General features: G+C 37.8%; 1 protein-coding gene across 1 annotated transcript; it reads left to right on the top strand.

Moving 5' to 3' along the window:
• Positions 1-1,490: 1,490 nt before the first annotated feature.
• Positions 1,491-18,342, top strand: LOC127504950 (hormonally up-regulated neu tumor-associated kinase homolog). The gene is made up of 10 exons (XM_051880122.1): positions 1,491-2,066; positions 5,206-5,498; positions 8,541-8,596; positions 9,104-9,242; positions 9,385-9,512; positions 12,093-12,228; positions 12,348-12,525; positions 13,694-13,777; positions 13,877-14,108; positions 16,348-18,342. Exons 1-10 carry the CDS (start codon positions 1,851-1,853, stop codon positions 17,103-17,105), a joined length of 2,220 nt encoding a protein of 739 aa, XP_051736082.1. The 5' UTR covers positions 1,491-1,850; the 3' UTR covers positions 17,106-18,342.
• Positions 18,343-20,017: the final 1,675 nt, after the last annotated feature.

Genomic DNA, 20,017 nt, shown 5'->3' with positions numbered 1-20,017 from the left:
GATTTGCGGCGGAAGAGTGACCTCTGACCTGCCACATGATGTAATGATGAACACTGAAGCGCAGAGGATAGAGCAAAACAAAACACTGTTTGAATAAATTGCGCTATTCGCGCGTAGTTGGACGCTTGAACATTTTGAGTTGAATCGCTTCATTCGCGCGTGAAATTCACTTCACAACAGACGTGAATTCGCGTCATGAGAGGGGCTTCTGCCAAGCTCCAGTCTCGTTTCTGCACACTTCCTCTGAATAAACACATCAACTCGTCAGCGGGAAAGTAGTTGTAAAATACGGCGAATAAGCTCAACTTGCCGGCTTTAGCTAGCTTGTAGTCTTAATATGTATATATATATAGCTCAAATTGAGTAAAGAGAGTTTTTTACAACTTACCAGATTGTCCAACCTCCTCATTCACTTTCTTCCAAGCAAGATCCTTTTTATTCCTGTTTCTATAAAAGTATGAAGATGCATCGTACAGCTCCGGGTATCCACATACAGCGACGATGAGTTTGTCCTCCATTGTTGTTTCGGATTTCTGCCTCCTCTCGCTACGTCGTAATCACGTCACTACTAGAGCAATCTCCTGATTGGTTAACGTGGCGCGAATTTTCGCCAAAGTTCAGATTTTTCAACTCGCGTGATTCGCGCAAATCACGCATTACTTGCGTGAAACGCCCAAAACACTCAATTCGCGCCGCAGGATGTCCATTCGCGTCTTTGCATTGACTTAACCTATTTGTTTATGCGTACGGTCATCCGCCGGAAGCTGGTTATTTTAATTTAAAAAGTTTTAAATATGGATATTTTTCATACAAAAACGCATCGCTTCACTTCAAAAGGCCTTGAAGCCTTATGGATTTTTTTTTTTATAATGGATGGATTCATTTTTTTGGGCTTCAAGCCCCCCAACCCCCACTACAATTTTATATATGGAAAAGACAGGATATTTTTAGATATATCTCCGATTGTGTTCGTCTGAAAGAAGAAAGTCTTATACACCTAGGATGGCTTGAGGGTGAGTAAATCATGGGATAATTTTCATTTTTGGCTGAACTAACCCTTTAACCCTTTTTTATACTTACATATGAATATAAATGTAACACTAGAGACTTTTAAAAAATTACATATATATATATATATATATATATATATATATCTATGAACTACACAGAGTATTTAAAATATTTTAAAAAATGTATTCAAACTTTTATATTCAAATATATATTCTTAAATTATTCAACCTTATGCACTTATATCCCTTATATCTTAAATACCACCTGTGCACTTATACATTAAAACTCTGTAACACAATTTTTGGGAGCTGTGTTTTTCAGTTTGCGTTCTTCTGCGTGTGTGAGTGTGTGTAGGTGGGGGGTCATTACGGTGTAGTGTGTCCTCTGACTACGCTAGGCTCACAGCATCAACCTGAGACCAGATACAGTTAATTATCTACCAGGCACACACACACACAAAGACAAGGGTGCATGAACTAACCAGACTGACAGAAGAACCTTCCGTTGGACCGAAAAGAGACAGTCTAGATGAAAAAGACTGATAAAGAGAGGTAGATCTGAGGCTAGAGACAAGTAAAAGACAGGTACCTGGTCCCAACACAGGACATGAGATTGTGGATCAGCATCAGGACTAAAGAAAAAAACTCATGAGAGGAGCGAAGAGTGGATATTCTCCTTCTTGACAGGACAGACCAACACCAACAGCTAAAGAAGAACCAATGAGACCAGCCTCCATCACACATGCCCTTCCTCCCTTGCCAACCTGTCTTCCACCATCCTCTACCTGTCTGCTCAGTGTCATCCTGTGGATCTGCTAGCAGACGGACATTACTGGCATCATGCCGGCTGCGTTGAAGTCATCTCTGGATGGGAGCATGACAGATTCAGGGGAGCTGGAGCAGGCGGCACCTCCCTGTCTTGGAAAAGTGCCCCGCGACCTTCTCCAAAACTTTCCTCACACTAAGCGTGTGGGCAGCTACCTGGTGGGCAAAATGATCAACAAGGGCTCGTTCGCCAAAGTCATGCTGGGCATGCACATCAGTACAGGAGAGAAGGTAACAGGCACACACCCAGTCTCTTACACGCAGACGCCTGTCAATCACAGGCACAGTGTCACACACTAAGGGTGTCAGTCATCAGTGCGCTGAAGGGTTGTCATCCATTTTTCATGCTGTCTCACTGTCTCACCTTTCATAGCGACTCCGTCTTGCCTAGTCTCTGACACGCACCGCAGTAATAATCCATCCACACAAACACACTCGCACTGCTAGAAACGTTTATTAATACAAAAGGCACTTTATGTTTAGTGGGATGAGATTTAGTTCCATTGTAAAAATCATCAGTTATTAATTTAGTGCATTTTATCTGTTAGTAGTAGTGTTTCAGTATTTATGCTGATGGATTTTTATACATGCTAAACTAGCGTGTAGTTTGTTAACATTTTACAGTAAGGCATTAACTAACATTCACTAACAATCAGCAGTACATTTGCTACAGTATTTATAAATCTTCGTTGACATAAGTTAATAAAAATACATTCATTGTTTATTCATTGTTAGTTCATGTTAACTCAGGTCCTTTAAATAATATTAACAGATACAACTTTTGATGTTAATAATGTATTAGTAAATTAGTTTGTTAATTCTAGTTAACTAATGTTAAGAATTGTAACCCTACTGTAAGATGTTTGTCTGCAGACTTATAATAGATATTAATGATATGTAGTGGTACTTTAGATCATTGTTTTAGTGATAGGCTGCAGATTTTTTTATTTTTTCCTGGAAAACATTTCACATGCGCCTACATCAGCGTTGTTCACTTGAGTGAAAAATCTCACATGAATTTGGCATGCCACTTATTTCATGTGAATGTATTTGCATTTGCATGTAATGTGTTGTGTACATGTATTGTTTACATATAAATTACATTATTTATTTGATTATTACTAAATACACTGCCCGGCCAAAAAAAAAAAGGCACTGTTTGGATTTTTATAGGCAAATACTTAAGAATCTATGAATGGATCATTATTATAGTGATTATTATGTTTCTAGCATGTTATATGTTTGGCAACGGTTCTTTTATCCCTTAAAGATGGAGTGTGTAACTTTTCATTTCTTAAACAACCATGTAGGAAGACACATCATGGCCATATTCCAGGATGACAATGTCAAGATTCACCAGGGTTAAAATTGTGAAAGAATGGTTCAGAGAGCATGAAGCATGAGTCCAGACCTTAATTTCATTGAGTCTTTGGATTGTGCTGGAGGAGACTTTACAGAGTGCTCACCTCTTGCATTGTCAATACAAGATCTTGACCAAAAATTGATGGACCTCTTGATGGAAATAACATCACAACAATGCAAGAGGTGGGCACTCTGTAAAGTCTCCTCCAGCACATCCCTAAAACTTACACCGAGGTTAAGGTCAGTGCCAATTCATATGTGAAAATGATTCTTCATGCTCCCTGAACCATTCTTTCACAATTTTATCCCTGGTGAATCTTGACATTGTCATCCTGGAATATGGCCATGAGACATCTTAAAGGGATAGTTCACCCAAAAATGAAAGTTCCGTCATCATTTACTCACCCTCAGGTTGTTCCAAACCTGTATAAATTTCTTTGTTCTGTTGAACACAAAGGAAGATATTTTGAAGAATGTGGGAAACTGAACAATTCTGGGGTAGTATTTTTTTTTTTCCTTCTATGGAAGTCAATGGTGCCCCAAAGTGGCCTGGTTACAAACTATATCTTCCTTCGTGTTCAGCAGAACAAAGAAATGTATACAGGTTTGGAACAACTTGAGGGCGAGTGAATGATGGCATAGTGTTCATTTTTGGGTGAACTATCCCTTTAATACATGGTTGTTTAAATGAAAAGCTACACACTCCATCTTTTAGGGTTAAAAGAACCGTTGCCAAACATATAACATGCTAGAAACATAATAATCACTGTAATAATGATCCATTCATAGACTCTTAAGTATTTGCCTATTAAAATCCAAACAGCAACTTTTTTTTTTTGGGCCGGGCAGTGTATATTGCAAGTATAGCAATAATTAGTACATTTTTGGAAATTCGGAAACTTCTGGGTTCATCATGACACAGACAAACAGAGAGAGAGAGAGAGTTTTAGCTCAACCTATCCTCCTCCCCTTACTGTGGTGACCTGAGCTTTCATGGGTCAGTAACTGTGGCCTGTGTGTGTGAATGTTACCAGCTCTTACACACATCACTGAGCCCTTCCTGACCACTCTGTTTACCTGAACAGGTTGCTATGGTGATGCCTAAGCACGCATCACCCCCAGCACAATCCTAGAATTTTAGAATGTAAATTATTATCATGGAGTTCTAAAGAGAGGGACTTTGAGCTATAGTGTGTGCAATGCTATGGCTCTGCCATTAAAGGGATAGTTCACCCAAAAATGAAAATTACCCCATAATTTACTCACCCTCAAGCTATCCTAGGTGTATATGACTTTCTTCTTTCAGCCAAACACAATCAGAGATATATTAAATATATCCTGGCTCTTCCAAGCTTTATAATGGGAGTGATTGGAGAATGAGATTTTGAAGCCCAAAAAAGTGCATCCATCGATCATAAAACATACTCCACCCGGCTCTCAGGGGTTAATAAAGCCCTTCTGAAGTGAATCAATGCATTTGTGCAAGACAAGTATCCTTATTTAGTATCCTTCCGGCGCAACAGCCACACACATTCAACTTGCGTCTACAAAGCGTTAACTTTGTATGCCATGGCGTAGCGTAGAACGTCATGGCATTGTGTAATATGTCGCAAGTTAATGTTTTTATACATCGATCATCGATCATAAAACGTACTTTTGCATTCTTTTCCTGACGTACTATGTCCTATGTTATAACACTTAGTATGTCACATCATAAAGTAAATTATGAAAGTTATGGGGTAATTTTCATTTTTGGGTGAACTATCCCTTTAAGGATGGCAAGCTCACCTAAATCAGTTTTATATACTATAGAAGTCTTCTTTGAACAATATTGTCTTATTTGTGAGATCTCCAGGAATTTAAGGAGAAACAGCTGTGAAGTTAAATGAAAGATTTCTTATCAAATACTTATAAGACTAAACTGTCCTCTTACATCTTTATTTCTTCCAATAAGTTTTACGTGAAACACCTGAGAAAATGAAGTATAATCGCTCTCTGTTTCTGTCAGGTGGCGATCAAGGTGATAGATAAGAAGAAGGCTCGTCAGGATACATACGTTTTAAAAAACATGAAGCGTGAACCCCGGATTCACCAGCTGATCCGTCACCCCAACATTGTCTTGCTGCTGGAGACGTTGGAGACGGAGAACTGCTACTACATGGCCATGGAGCTGTGCGGAGGAGGAGACCTCATGGACCGAATCTGTGAACGCAAACGGCTGGAGGAGAGAGAGGTCCGCAGGTACACCCGCCAGATACTGTCTGCCGTGGAACACCTGCACCGACACGGGATAGTTCACAGGTATGGACAGGACATGTTAATTGACATAATTACACCCACGAAAATGAAGTGTAGAGATCATTTGGAACTTAAGGGATGTAGGGATAGTGGGGTGGAATGAGAAAAGGAAAGGAAAACGCTGAGTGCTTTGCTCTATAGCAGACTCTAGCTATAAGAGCCTCAAAATAATGTGTCATAGATGAGAGAAGTGTGTGTAAAAAAGGATGAAATCAAAGACATTTTCTGAGGATACATTGCCAATAAAAAAAAAAATTGAAATGGTTTTACAATAAATAAAAGAAATAAATATAAAATTCTAAAAACAAAAAAAAAAAACGAAATTTGTTAATATTGTTCTTATTCTTATATTTTATGTTAAATAATTAATATCCTCAATACGAAATGTATAAACAATCTAAAATTATACAATTTTTTTTAAATTTATTATTATACACTTATGATGTAAATTACAATTAATTATATGTATATATATATTTTTTTTAAATAAAATATGACCAATATAATCATGTATGACCAATTGAAATCAAAGAGCAAGTGTATGTTTGTGGGTTTACTTTGGGGATAAATTTAGGATTTAATTAATTAAATTTAAAATTATTAATACAATGAATTATTAATAATAAAAATTATATAAAACAAATCTCAGTTCAAAATGTAATTAATTTGTTCATATTTTTAATTTTAGGATTTGATATAATTTATTTATAAGATTACTATTCCAATATAAAATGTATAAAAATATCTAAAATTATAAATTTATTTAATACATTTTAAAAACACATTTTGCTGTTTAGGGGTAGGGTTAGAGTAAAAATGAACCTAAAGTAATAAAAACAATGGAAGTCTAAAGTATGTCCTCATTTAAACAAGTAAATGTGTATATGTGTGTGTGTGCAGTTCTCTGGTCTGCCAGTGAAGCCTAATTGAGGCAAGAGTGGGAATGTCATTAGCTTCTCATGACATCATCAGCCAGATCCACTATGGTTAACACATCATTCACTGACTTCCTTACTAATGGAGTCCCAGGATGAAGCAATGCTGAGGTCTGTGTCACACAATCCACTCAGTAAAGAGACATTTTTAGAGTATGTCAAGCACCAAAGGACGTACATCAACCTACACGCCACACACACACACACACACACACACACACACACACACACACACACACACACACACACACACACACACACACACACACACACACACACACACACACACCTGCAGGGTTAGTCAACATATACAGTCCCTATGGTAACGACAGGAGTGTGTGGGTTCATGTCCATTTCAGTTCAAAAGTTCACCCACTTCAAATGACATTAATCAACCCAAATCAAACTATTTTATCAACTGGCTCCACAAACACTGTCTTTATGTATTTAAGCCTGTCTCTGCTGAACTCTCACACACTAATAATACCCCCAAAAGCTCAGTCAAACTGCTGGACGGTGGTCCAGTTTTCCCCAATACACGCCATGTCTGTCAGAGAACTTTAATTCTGGCAGATTTTCAGAGTAGTTTTTCAACTCTATTGAGCCTTTTCATTTTTGGACATTTTAGGGACAGTGTCTGTGTGTGTGTGTCTGTATGTGTGTGTGTGTGTGTGTGCGTGTGTGTGTGTTAAGGAACGTTAGGCCGCCCATTGAGCTTTGAGATGTCAGCCATGTCAGTAAAAATGGAGGGAAATGAAAATAGCTTTGAGGGCTGTGATATTTTTATAGGCTTTTCATATAATTTCATATTAAATGTGAGGAGCGTGCGGTCGTCAAAGTGAGTGTGAGTGTTTATTATGAAGTGGAAAGAAAGGGAGAAAGAGGGAGTAAGATAAAAGGAAAAAGAGAGGGGAGAGTGTAAAAGTAAAACTTGGCAGAATGACTGAACATCCAGGACCACCAAGCTTTGATATCACCAACAATAACTCTCGTAGGTCTGTTCTTTAGTACAAATCCCTTTTTAATTCACATTTTTCATTACATTTTGTGTGCTGCTAGAGGTTCTTGGCTGGTCATGTATTCCTGCACATGGAGAAAGTTGATCTGAGTTCCCTATCAGTTGGACCCTCATGAGTGTTTGTATATAGTGGGGTCACAAAGTCTGAGACCACTAGTAAAAATGCATCTGTTTAGCTTTTCCCCCCCTAATGTATTACATTATATTATCATAATTAAAAGCCTGACTGAAAGTTGATCCAAAGAGCATCTTGTGCTTCTATGGAAACCAGTGTTGTTATTGTTAACTAAAACTAGTAAAAAGGACTACAAATGGCTGGTAGGGACTACACTGAGCTTCTTCCTGGGTTGGTGACATCACAAACCCCAAAATTTAAATAAACCCCGCTCCCGGGAACACGCAACAAAGGGGGTGAGGCCACGTTGGGCTGCTTTAGAAAAGAGGAAGAGTGTTGTTGCCATGCCGTCATTTTACGCCAGACTGCTTCACAAATGATTCTCCAGCTTTGTTGTTGTTGAGCAGCCAAAGTGCAATCTGTTAAAGCTCCGCCCTCTTCTCTAAAGGGGGCCGGGAGCAGCAGCTCATTTGCATTTAAAGGGACACACAAAAACGGCATGTTTTGCTCACACCCAAATAGGGGCAAATTTGACAAGCTATAATAAATGATCTGTGGGGTATTTTGAGCTGAAACTTCACAGACACATTCTGGGGACACCAGAGACTTATATTACATCTTGTAAAAGGGGCATTATAGGTTCCCTTTAAACTTGAAAAACTAAAAATTACTCAAACTTAAAATTAATATAAAAACAGAAAATATAAAAATAAAAACTAATTCAATACTATAATAGCACTGTATATAAATAATACTAAAATAACACTGATGAAAGCAAGAATATTATTTTGCTCAATTTTCTTGTGTGAGTGGTGCACCAAGAAATAGTGCCAAATATTACCTATTTCTTTTTTCTTGCAACATTGGTAAGTGTTCACAATCCATTTCCAGATTTAAATTTGAAAAAGTGTGAATTTTGGATGGAGGAGTTATTTTTAACTAACCTCCTTCATCTCTGAATACTGTGTTTTAACTAGGGACTTGAAGATTGAAAACTTTCTACTGGATGAGCACAACAACATTAAGATAGTTGGTGAGTGTGTCTTAGCTTTTGACTCTTTTTACATAGTGTGTAAATGTATATCATTTAATCTAAGGAAAGTTTTTTGTCTAAGCTTTCTTACTGTAATACATTAATACCTCTAAGAATGACTTATAACCAACTACTATGGTTGCAGTAGTACACACAAATGCAAGCACTTAGGAGAGACATCTCATTTACAGTCATTTAGCAAAACGTATCAATTACCAATGAGGAATATGAGTAGTAGCATCAACCCATGAAATGGTCACAATCACTGTAATGAGACTGAATGGGTCAGTGCTATGCTTCTTTGTTGCCTTCATGTATTTTATTTTAGGCTTTTGAAATCTGTATGATTTATTCTTTAATGCCTAATTACAAAAACATCTAAGAAAGAAAAAGCAAATAGAGAATTAGTTTATTATACAGTCTGCAATTGACAGTATCTGTATCAGAAACAGTGGACAGTTGTATGTTCATGCAAGTACACTAACATATGAGTGTGTTTGTGTGTAGACTTTGGTCTGAGTAACACTCTGAAGGCAGATTCTCTCTTTCTGGAGCTGCTGAACACTCAGTGTGGCAGCCCTGCTTACGCTGCTCCTGAACTGCTGGCCCACAGGAAGTACGGCCCTAAAGTGGATGTGTGGTCTGTGTGAGTACACAAACTATATGTGTATGTCTTCTAGAAATGGCAATCACATATGTATGTAGATAATGCCAACTGACTGTGGGTTTGTAAATGAAGATGGGTGTCTTTTTAATGTGGCTCTGTGTGTTTCTGTGTTTGTGCATAGGGGTGTGAGTATGTTTGCCATGTTGACTGGCACTTTACCGTTTACGGTGGAGCCCTTTAACATCAAGCAGCTTCACCAGAAAATGGTGAATGCAGAAATCAGTGCGATACCGTCGGACATCAGCAAAGGTAAAATGTATGGCAGTGAAAATAGCAGTATTTTCTTTGCACTAAGTGTAAATAGCTTTTAGTTGCTATTTATACTGGTGGCAGTGTATAGTATATTATACAACAGTATGCAACAATAACAACATATTCAGTGTATTTGATTATATTTAATCATAAATGGATGCTGCCTTGTCTCCATCCCTAAAGCCCTCCCCTACACCTGCTCCTAACCCAACCTGTTCAACACTTTATTCCCACTATTAAATCATTTTAGGCAATTTATTTCCACTTTTACGGATATTTTCTTAATTTTTACTTAAAATAAACTGCTCTCCGAACTGCTATGCAATGGGAAAAGGAAGAAGAATGAGTTTGGAAAAAGGTGGATTCGAACTTGGGTTTTGTCTGGCTCAATCAGACAATTGTGGGCGGAGTTAGTGTAAATAGATGGGCGGAGTTAGTGTAAATAGCCTCTGCCAACAAAACTCCAAAACTGTAACACACACATAAACGTTTTTCTATTATGGTGGGAACTTTCCATTGACTTTTTTTCTTGACATTTACTATCCTCTGCTATCATCTAACCTGAAACTATTGGTCCATACAATGAAGGTGATTTCACTAGGTGAAAGGTGATTTTACTATCCATGTGGGGAAATTGATTCCCATCATATACACAACCATTCAAAAGTTTGGGGTCGGTAAGATTTTTTTTAAAAAGACATTGATATTTTTATTCAGAAAGGATGCATTAAATTGATCAAAAGTCACAGTAAAGACAATTATAATGTTACAAAAGATTTCTATTTCAAATACATGCTGTTCTTTTGAACTTTTTATTCACCAAAGAATACTGGAAAGATGCATCACAGTTTTCAACATAAGAAATGTTTCTTGAGCAGCAAATCAGCCTATTAGAATGATTCTGAAGGATCATGTGACACTGAAGACTGCAGTAATGATGCTAAATATTCAGTTTTGTCATCACAGGATGAATTGCATTTTAAAATATATTAAATCCGAAAAAAAAGTAATATACATTGTAATGATATTCACCCCAAATTTGTGAACGGTACTGTATGTGCACACACTTAAAATTCATCCCTAAGGAGTTCTTCATCAGCACAAGATACACAGAGAGAGAATGAGAAAAGAGAACGAGAGAAGAGATAAAAGGTGTTGAGTGCAGTAGTGCATTTCAAAGTGTCCTCCTCAATCAGATCAAGAGATCATCTGATCCGGCACATTAATATTAATCTTCATGAATATTAATAACAGAGTATATTCACCAATCACAAAAATAGATACACTACAAACACGATGACGCAAAATGTCTGCTAGTGGAACAGAACCCGGCTGGGTTCCCCGATTCCATTGCAGGTTACATTACATCATTGTAAGGTAGTTTGTACATTACGTATGGTGAATTGCCTCCTGTTTTTCTGAACTAGCACATACATTGTTTATTAAAAAGAAGAGTATCAGAGTAATGGAAGTTAATGGAACAGATGCAAGTGCATTTATCTGCAGTATGTACTGATTAGTCATTCAGCAGTGTCATGTTGGACAACATCTGCTGAATCAACTCAGAAACTCAAAAGTGTGTGCTGGATATCATTTAGCATAATAATATATAAAGTAAACATACACTGAAAAAACACCTAAATTAAATAGTTCAAAAGTATTATTTAACATCACTGAATTTATACCAACAACTTTTTATGTGTTAAATCAGTTAGAAAAATTATTCAGACATTTTTGATATATTTTTACTTGTGAGTACAGGACACTATATTTATGTAAGTGAGGATATCAAAATAAAGTAAACTGTGACATATTATACCCAAAAAAGTCTTCATACCGTGGACTACCAGTAAAACTGATACAAATTTGGAACCAAAAATTATTCAGACACTTTTACCTGACCATGTTTTGCTTAAGTGTTATCTGACATAATTAAGATTAATTTTTTCTGACACAGTTTAACTCTGAAATCATGTCATATTTTATAACCATTTTTTAAACTATAGTGAATAAACTGTATTAATGAATGAAATGTTCAAGGTGTCTGAATACATTTTGGTTTGACTGTAGCTCTTTAAGCTAACAACTGAGAGCTTTTTACAGTGTAAAACAGTCATTACTGTCAATGAAGTATGGTGGAAATGAAGTATAATAGAAGCTTACGGTTTGTCATTTTGTGTGTTTTGTTGGCATCCCGAGGCTGCTGTAATGGCACTCTAAATGAATGAGTAAATGTGATCGTCACTGTCTAGTGACACAAACACTACCTTCACACACACAAGGCCAGCGCAGTGCCAAACTGGCACTCTGATCTGAGGAGTCCCCCCAGATTGAGAAGAAGGCACAGGGGAGCAAAGTGCTTCTTGAATCTGATCTGCCCTTCTGTAAGAGAAACCTTGAGAAGTTCAGTCTGGGTCGGACACACACACACACACACACACATTCACTCACACACACATTCACTCACTCCTCTGACAAATCAGTGTTGAGATCTTCTGTGTAAGGTTAAAACCGAGTTTTGAGTCTCTTTTAGCAGTGTCAAGATGTCAGTGTTCTCTCTCTTTTTTTTCTTTCCAGCGGCTGTACAGTTTGTTTTGTCTCTGCTGGAGCCAGAACCAGCAAAAAGGCCAACAGTAAAAGCAGCAATGGAGGATAAATGGTTGAATGAGGGTTATGCCAAGAGACCCCTCCATACTGTAACTCATAAAAACAGGTACCTGCAAAATGAAATCTAATGCTAAAGCTACCTAAAGGAACAGAGATGCAGATATCTTAAAATATCCATTCAACATTTCCTTATGTGTATACACATGTTCTTTGTTGCTTCTTTAGGCTGCGTCCTGAGGATCTTAATTCAGCTGTGCTAAACTACATGACTGAATCTCTAGGCTACGGTCTTTCTGATATCATCCACACTGTCATCAGTAACAAGCCGTCTGCCATCTTAGCTTGCTACCATCTACTGCTGAAAAAACTCAACAGGCATCAGAAAGTTGTGAAGACCATGAAGGTAAAATGATATATGAAGACAATACATTGCATTCCAAAGTTTGGGGTCAGTAAGATTTTTTTTAAGTGTTAGTTCACCCAAAAATAAAATTTCTGTCTTTAAGTACTCACCCTCATATCGTTCCAAACCCGTAAAACCTTGGTTCATCTTTGGATCACAAATTAAGATATTTTTGATGAAATCCAAGAGGTTTTTTTTTATCACCAATAGAAAGCAACGTAATTACCGTCATTCGAGGTCCAGAAAGGTACTAAAGACATCATTAAAACAGTCCATGTGACTACAGTGGTTCAACCTTAATGTTATGAAGCGACGAGAATACTTTTTGTGTCAAAAACAAAACAAAAATAACTTTATTTAACAATTTCTTCTTTACCGTGTCAGACTCGTACGTAGTTGACGCAGTGAACGCAGTTCAGCGCTTCCGTGTTCACGTCCGAACAGCGGCTCAGTATTGGCCGAGCAGTTCACGTGAGCACCAAAACGCATGTGTGTGATGCTGACGCTGGAGCCAGCCAATACTGAGCCGCCGTTCAGACGTAAACACGGAAGCGCTTAACTGCGTTTACTGTGTCAGATGCTTACCAACCAACAGCCAATCGCGTGCTTTGGACAGTCACTGAAACACAGTGTGTTGTTTAAACATATGTTCAAGCGTTTGAGGGGAAAAAATGTTAAATACCGACAGAAAATGTGACAATTGTAGTGACCCAGGATTAATTGTTAACCCCAGGTTAAACATGTGAAACACAAGATAACCCAGAATTCCATTTGCCCAGGGTTTAGAATGACCCAGGATTAACTTTTCAAATGTGAAAAGCCTTTTTGAATAATAGAAAATTCAGAAGAACAGCATTTATTTAGCAAATCTCAAAATTAACATCCGTTTTTTCATACTGTACATTGTAATGTTGTGATGCCTAAATTTACTTGTAGCATTTAAAATGATTGATTTTAGTTTTTACTTTATTTACACAATATAATAATGAATTTTAATATCAACCATTTATCAGTTATTGACCATAACATGAGAATAATTATCAGCATTTCTTGTGTCCCTCCATCTTGGAGGACAAAACTCATCACAATACATGATGCTATGATACTTTCTAGGTTGGCAGATTATTAGGTTTTGGATCACAGCTAACATGTCAGTTATTGTCCTCAGAGAGAAGAGAACAGCGAATGGAATCTTCTGAATAAGGGCCTGTCGAGAGGGAGAAGCAATGCAAGTGCAAAAAGTCAGCAGCAGGTGATTTTTCCAGTTATATTTCTATATTCAAGAATTGCATCTTGTGTCTGAAACACTCATGAACACACAAAACATTTAACACACTCTTTCCTTCATTAGTCTCCTCAGAGTGACACAGCCAATGAGAGGAGCTCAAGACAGGCCAGTAAGAGCCAGAGGAGCCAATCACAGGACAGAGATGCCCAGAGTGGCATGAAAAGGCCTGCGGAAACTATTAGACCAAAGCAGCCAAGCCTAGTGGACAGAGCAGATTCCCAAACCTCAGTCCCTTTGGATACAACTAATGAGATTGCCATACTTGTGGAGACACACGATGGACTGATTCCTAAGGGTAATGCACATGTTTATAGGAACAATCATCTTTTTTTTCCTTAATAGAGTGCTGCAGTGATGATATATTTTTGTAGGCCAACCTGAAAGTTAGCATCACCCTGGTTCCCTTGACAAAAAACCAATAGGCTTTTGTATTATTGGCGAAAATAAGCTCTGTGACCAGCAAAAGTTCACCATTGTTACACATTTTGTTCATTAAGCTTTTGACAACTCATTCAATCTTTATTTAAAATCAAAAAGTTGGAAAGTTTGCAAGAATGTGAGTATAAACACAATCGAGGCTGTGGAAGTGAACTAGTGAGTAGATGAGTTTACCAGTTCGGTGTGATGATGTTAAATGTCCCAGACAACATCTATGTCCCAATTAGCCACTTGTTAGCAACCACCTATATAACAGATCACGAGTGATTACTGATTTATTTTATGTCGTAGAATAAAACATGAAAATATCTTGAGCTTGTGATAGCCACAGACCTTATTTCAGGCTTTTAACCAAAAACCCATTCAAAAAACCCATTGACTTTGGGACAGTGGAACCAAAAGTTAAAAAATGCTCACTAATTTCTGGGTTTTTGGACTTATTCCTGCAGAACTCTATAATACTATTACAACCCGAATTCTGGAAATGTTGGGACGTTTTTTAAATTTGAATAAAATGAGAACTAAAAGACTTTCAAATCACATGAGCCAATATTTTATTCACAATAGAAAATAGATAACATAAATGTTTAAACTGAGAAATTTTACACTTTTATTCACTAAATGAACTCATTTCAAATTTGATGCCTGCTACAGGTCTCAAAAAAGTTGGCACAGGGGCAACAAATGGCTGAAAAAGCAAGAAATTTTGAAAAGATTCATCTGGGAGAACATCTAGCAACTAATTAAATTAATTGATATCAGGTCTGTAACATGTTTAGCCTTTAGAGAGGCAGAGTATCAGAAGTAAAGATGGGCAGAGCTGTGAAAGAGTGCGTAAAAAGATTGTGGAATACTTTAAAAATAATGTTCCTCAACATCAAATTGCAAAGGCTTTGCAAATCTCGTCATCTACAGTGCATAACATCATCAAAAGATTCAGAGGAACTGGAGAAATCTATGTGCGTAAGGGACAAGGCCGAAGACCTTTATTGGATGCCCGTGGTCGTCGGGCCCTCAGACGATACTGCATCACTCATCAGCATGATTGTGTCAATGACATTACTAAATGGGCCCAGGAATACTTCCAGAAACCACTGTTGGTAAACACAATCCGCCGTGCCATCTGCAGATGCCAACTAAAGCTCTATCATGCAGAAAGGAAGCCATACGTGAACATGGTCCTGAAGCGCCTTCGTGTCCTGTGGGCCAAGGCTCATTTAAAATGGACTGTTTCAAAGTGGAAAAGTGTTCTATGGTCAGACGAGTCCAAATTTGACATTCTTTTTGGAAATCACGGACGCCGTGTCCTCCGGGCTAAAGAGGAGGGAGACCTTCCAGCGTGTTATTAGTGTTCAGTTCAAAAGCCAGCATCTCTGATGGTATGGGGGTACATAAGTGCATACGGTATGGGCAGCTTGCATGTTTTGGACTTTCAGCACTATGAATGCTGAAAGGTATATAAAGGTTTTAGAACAACATATGCTCCCCTCCAGACGATGTCTATTTCAGGGAAGGCTTTGTGTATTTCAGCAGGACAATGCAAAACCACATACTGCAGCAATTACAACAGCATGGCTTCATAGTAGAAGAGTCCGGGTGCTGAATTGGCCTGCCTGCAGTCCAGATCTTCACTTATAGAGAAAAATACGTCAAAGACAGCCACAAACTCTTCAGCAGCTGGAAACCTATATCAGGCAAGAATGGGACCAAATTCCAACACCAAAACTCCAGAAACTCATAACCTCGATGCCCAGACGTCCCAGACACTGTTTTGAAAAGAAGGGGAGATGCTACACCGTGGTAAACATACCCCCGTCCCAACTATTTTGAGACCTGTAGCAGGCATCAAAGTTTAAATGAGCTCATTTAGTGCATAAAATTGTAAAATTTCTCCCTTTAAACATTTGTTATGTTATCTATGTTCTATTGTGAATAAAATATTGGCTCATGTGATTTGAAAGTCTTTTAGTTTTCATTTTATTCAAATTTAAAAAACATCCCAACATTTCCAGAATTCGGGTTGTATAATTTGACTAATTTTGAAATTCATACAATGCATATTCAGCTGACAGAAATTGTATATGTGTGTATTTTAGTCTCAACGTTTGGTGAAAAGGAGATGCTTCGTGTCTCACCACCTAAGTGTTCCTGCAGAGAGGAGAGCGGCACCAAACTCTGTGACTCTGCCCCTTGTGATGCCACTGTAACCATAGACACCTCTAGAGACTCCCAGACAATGAAAACATCAATCAAACCACATGATCTGAGACCGGCTTACTCTGACAAATATCAGGCGCTGGACTGCGAATATCAGCATGATGACAAGTTAGAGAAGTTGCAGACGTTCTACTCAGAGAAAGGGGCTTCTCCCAGAACGGGACAGCGCTTTAAGGATCTGTTACTGGCCATTGAGGAGAAAACCTACAATGCTCGCCACCTCAGCGCCATGGAAACCACAACACAAACCTCCCCTTTACCCCGACTACGTCACACTGGAACGCTGAAAGAATCCGCACCTAGAAAAGTCACTTGGGTAGGGCTTACGCGCCACACAACGGCTGGCACCGGCTCCTCACCTTTCTTGGTAAATGGGTCCAAACCGCCACTGTTTCCATCTCAAAGACAACAAGCTCTCGTCATTAAAAACCTGAGACATGCAAAGGAGAAGAGGAACATGGGAACGGGAGGGGTAGGAGGGACAAGCCTCCCCAGTAATACAGCGAAAAGAAACTCAATTCAGTTGCGAACGGCTATACAGCGAAGAGTAACAGACCTCAACCTTCCAATGCTTCCGTCTGCTTTACAAAACAAATCTGACAAAAAGACAGAAATACTCCGAATGGATTTTGGGTGACATTTGAGGCCTTCCTAATAGGAGTATTCTGGGTTCAATACAAGTTAAGCTTGGTCGACAGCATTTGTGACAATGTTGATTACCACAAAATGAATAATGTTCATTTTCTTTAAGGCAAGACAGGCAAACCATTGTTTTTTCATGCACTGGTCAGTTTTCATAACTTGTCTTATTTCACACTAGTGGAAAGAAAACACCTAAAATATACATTTACTGGACTTACACTTCTATCTATTTGCGTCTGTACAGTACGTCTTTAAAGGCTGTTTTCTCAAAATTTTATCTGATGCACTAAGACAGAAATCTCCACATCAGTAGCACTTACATGCACCAATCTTTCCAAATTTATATCTATAATCTGAAGGTTTTTACAGAGGAGTTTGTTCATATTTATATAACATTTTATATCTAAAAACAGGGTGAAAATATATTTTTTAATTTATGGAGTGACAAAAAAGATATCCGAAATCCCCTCTGTAAAAACCTGTAACTCTAGTATATCAACAAAATGAAACGAGAATGTTGAATCTGGCTTTATCCAATGTTAAGATTTCTGTTTTGGAAATGTATGCAAATCAATGCATACTTAATTAGATAATTAGATAACGCCTTTGCACATTTAAACATAGCATTTCAGAAAACTTGTAATACAAAGCAGTTGTTTTTAAAATACTGTGATTAATCGATCAGAAGTATGATGATTTCTATTCGTTTTTTGTTCTATTAATTTTTACCCATTTCATTGCAAGTGCCTCTCTCTATTTGTTGTGGTAACATTATGCCACCATTGCCGACATTATGCTATCCGCTCTGTAAAGCAGAATAAGATGTCATCTTATTATAATCAACATCTCTTCTTCCCATTACCTCCCCTCTTGCCCTCCATACTCTCTTTCTCTACCCTAATCCCTCGGTCCCAGGACAATTCGACTACTCTTAATTGTCTGGTTGGGATTTGACTGATGCCCATTGTAGGTTTTAAGCTCCTATCATGTTTCTCGCTTTATGAATGAATGAATCTCAATGACATCACTCAACTATGCCAGTCGGTGCCAAAGGATGAGGATCCGTAAGCCAGCTTATGAGGAAAATGGCTAATATAATTGAAGTATTTAACTGGGCACTTAGAATTCAATGAAGTACAAAACTATTGTTCAGGAATGTGGAAATGTAATTTTGGTACATCTTTTTTTTTTACTTGTAACTTGTGTTACAAATAAATTGACAGGATACACAATTCTGGACTACTTGCGTAATTGTGAACATCTAATTAGGCTAATGTTTGAGTATTTGAGGTGTGCCTGTTTTGTAACGTCTATGTTAAATGAGCAACTGTGTTGTGGCTGCTCCCCAATGGCCAGAAGGGTTTTGAATAATGGACATGTAAAGGAATCTTTCCCTCTTTTCAACTGGTGAGGAGCTCATGAATTATGAACACTTTGTTTTGGTACATGATATGGTTCTGAGGGGGCTTGGCCTTTGTGTGTGCGTGTATAGATATGTGTGCTGGAGAGAGATTGATCCGAAGTGAGTGTGGCATGTCTGCACCTCTCCTCAGACTTGTAACCACATCGTTCCCCAACTTGAGGACATCCTGAAATAATATAATCCAACTTTTTTCAATTTTATTGCATTAGGTAACAACATATCAAACGGTGGCATCTGCAAACAAATGCTGTTCTTTTCTCAATTTACTTTTGCAAAAATACTTTTAACCCACTTTGACGTGAAGGTTATTTTTAGTGTATGCACGCTACCATTTAAAAGTTTTTTTTTTTTTAAACGTTATTGAAAGAAGGCTGCATTTATTTGAACAAAAATACCATAAAAGAATTTTGTGAAATATTATTACAATTTAAAATGTTTTCTATTTTAATTTATTTTAAAATGTGAGTCCAGTTTCTTTAAAATAAATATTACTTGGTTGAATATTTAGCTATATAATGCAAAGACATTCATTTTAACTGTGCAGGCTTACATGTTTAAGAGTATATGAACATGTCAAGCCAACTGGTGGTCTGACCTCAAATACACCAATGGCTTATTGTCTGGACATTACCAGGGTGCTACCATTACCTCCAAGACAATCCCATCTGTCTCTCCTTTAATTAAACACACCATAGAGGAAAATAACAAATATGTACCACCTGAGTGACTTAACTGGAAAGACGCTACAGGGGTATCTTACTGTACTTGGCAACCTAGTGATGAAGAGGCACTTCACCTCTCAGTTCCATGGGAATGAATATGTGATACATTTACTGTAGACCAAGATCATGTCAACGTTTGCTTTTTGTCCAGAAATAAGTGGTTGGACAGAATACACTATTATGTGTCTTCATATCCTTGAATAGTCCTAGATTTCTCAAGCTTAACACACTTAGAGCCACGCTCTACTGTTCGAGCTACAGGAATGTTAATAACAATTTATCCAGTGGACTGTGTCGAGGTGACCAGGCTCTTGTCAAGCCCAATCTTGCGTTAAACAAGCCCAAACTTGCCTAATACCAAAGATAATGTATAAATCACCAATCAAATTGAAAAATGATGGACTTGCACATATGAACATTCCCTGATTGTAAACAATTCTGTAAGGGAAAAATATCCACGAATAATTTTTCATTCATAGACTTTAATGTCTCAATGAATGTCTAATTTGCTGACTATTTATAATATCAAACTCTCTCAAAACACCGCACAAGGCTCAAATTGCGCGAGAATTTTAAACCCCCACGTGCTTTGGTAAACTGAAAGGTCGCGCGCCGTTAATCCCGGTTTGAATTAAAGATGAGTGCCGGGGCTTCTGGGTCAAGCATAAGTGACACCGCTCGGGGCTAATAGTAAGTAACCCAGGTAAAACTTAGCAAAACTTACAACCGCATGAAAAACTACAAACATTAGTACACGAGGCG

Source organism: Ctenopharyngodon idella, chromosome 22 (genome assembly GCF_019924925.1).
Source record: "Ctenopharyngodon idella isolate HZGC_01 chromosome 22, HZGC01, whole genome shotgun sequence".
Lineage (NCBI taxonomy): Eukaryota > Metazoa > Chordata > Actinopteri > Cypriniformes > Xenocyprididae > Ctenopharyngodon > Ctenopharyngodon idella.
This window is presented reverse-complemented; position numbering and strand designations above follow the sequence as displayed.

Excerpts from the sequence above, each read along its gene's own strand:
- LOC127504950 (XM_051880122.1), top strand. The coding sequence starts at position 1,851 with ATGCCGGCTGCGTTGAAGTCATCTCTGGATGGGAGCATGACAGATTCA. Across the intron at positions 9,513-12,092 it reads ACCGTCGGACATCAGCAAAG|CGGCTGTACAGTTTGTTTTG; the intron begins GTAAAATGTATG and ends TTTTCTTTCCAG. Across the intron at positions 13,778-13,876 it reads GTGCAAAAAGTCAGCAGCAG|TCTCCTCAGAGTGACACAGC; the intron begins GTGATTTTTCCA and ends TTCCTTCATTAG.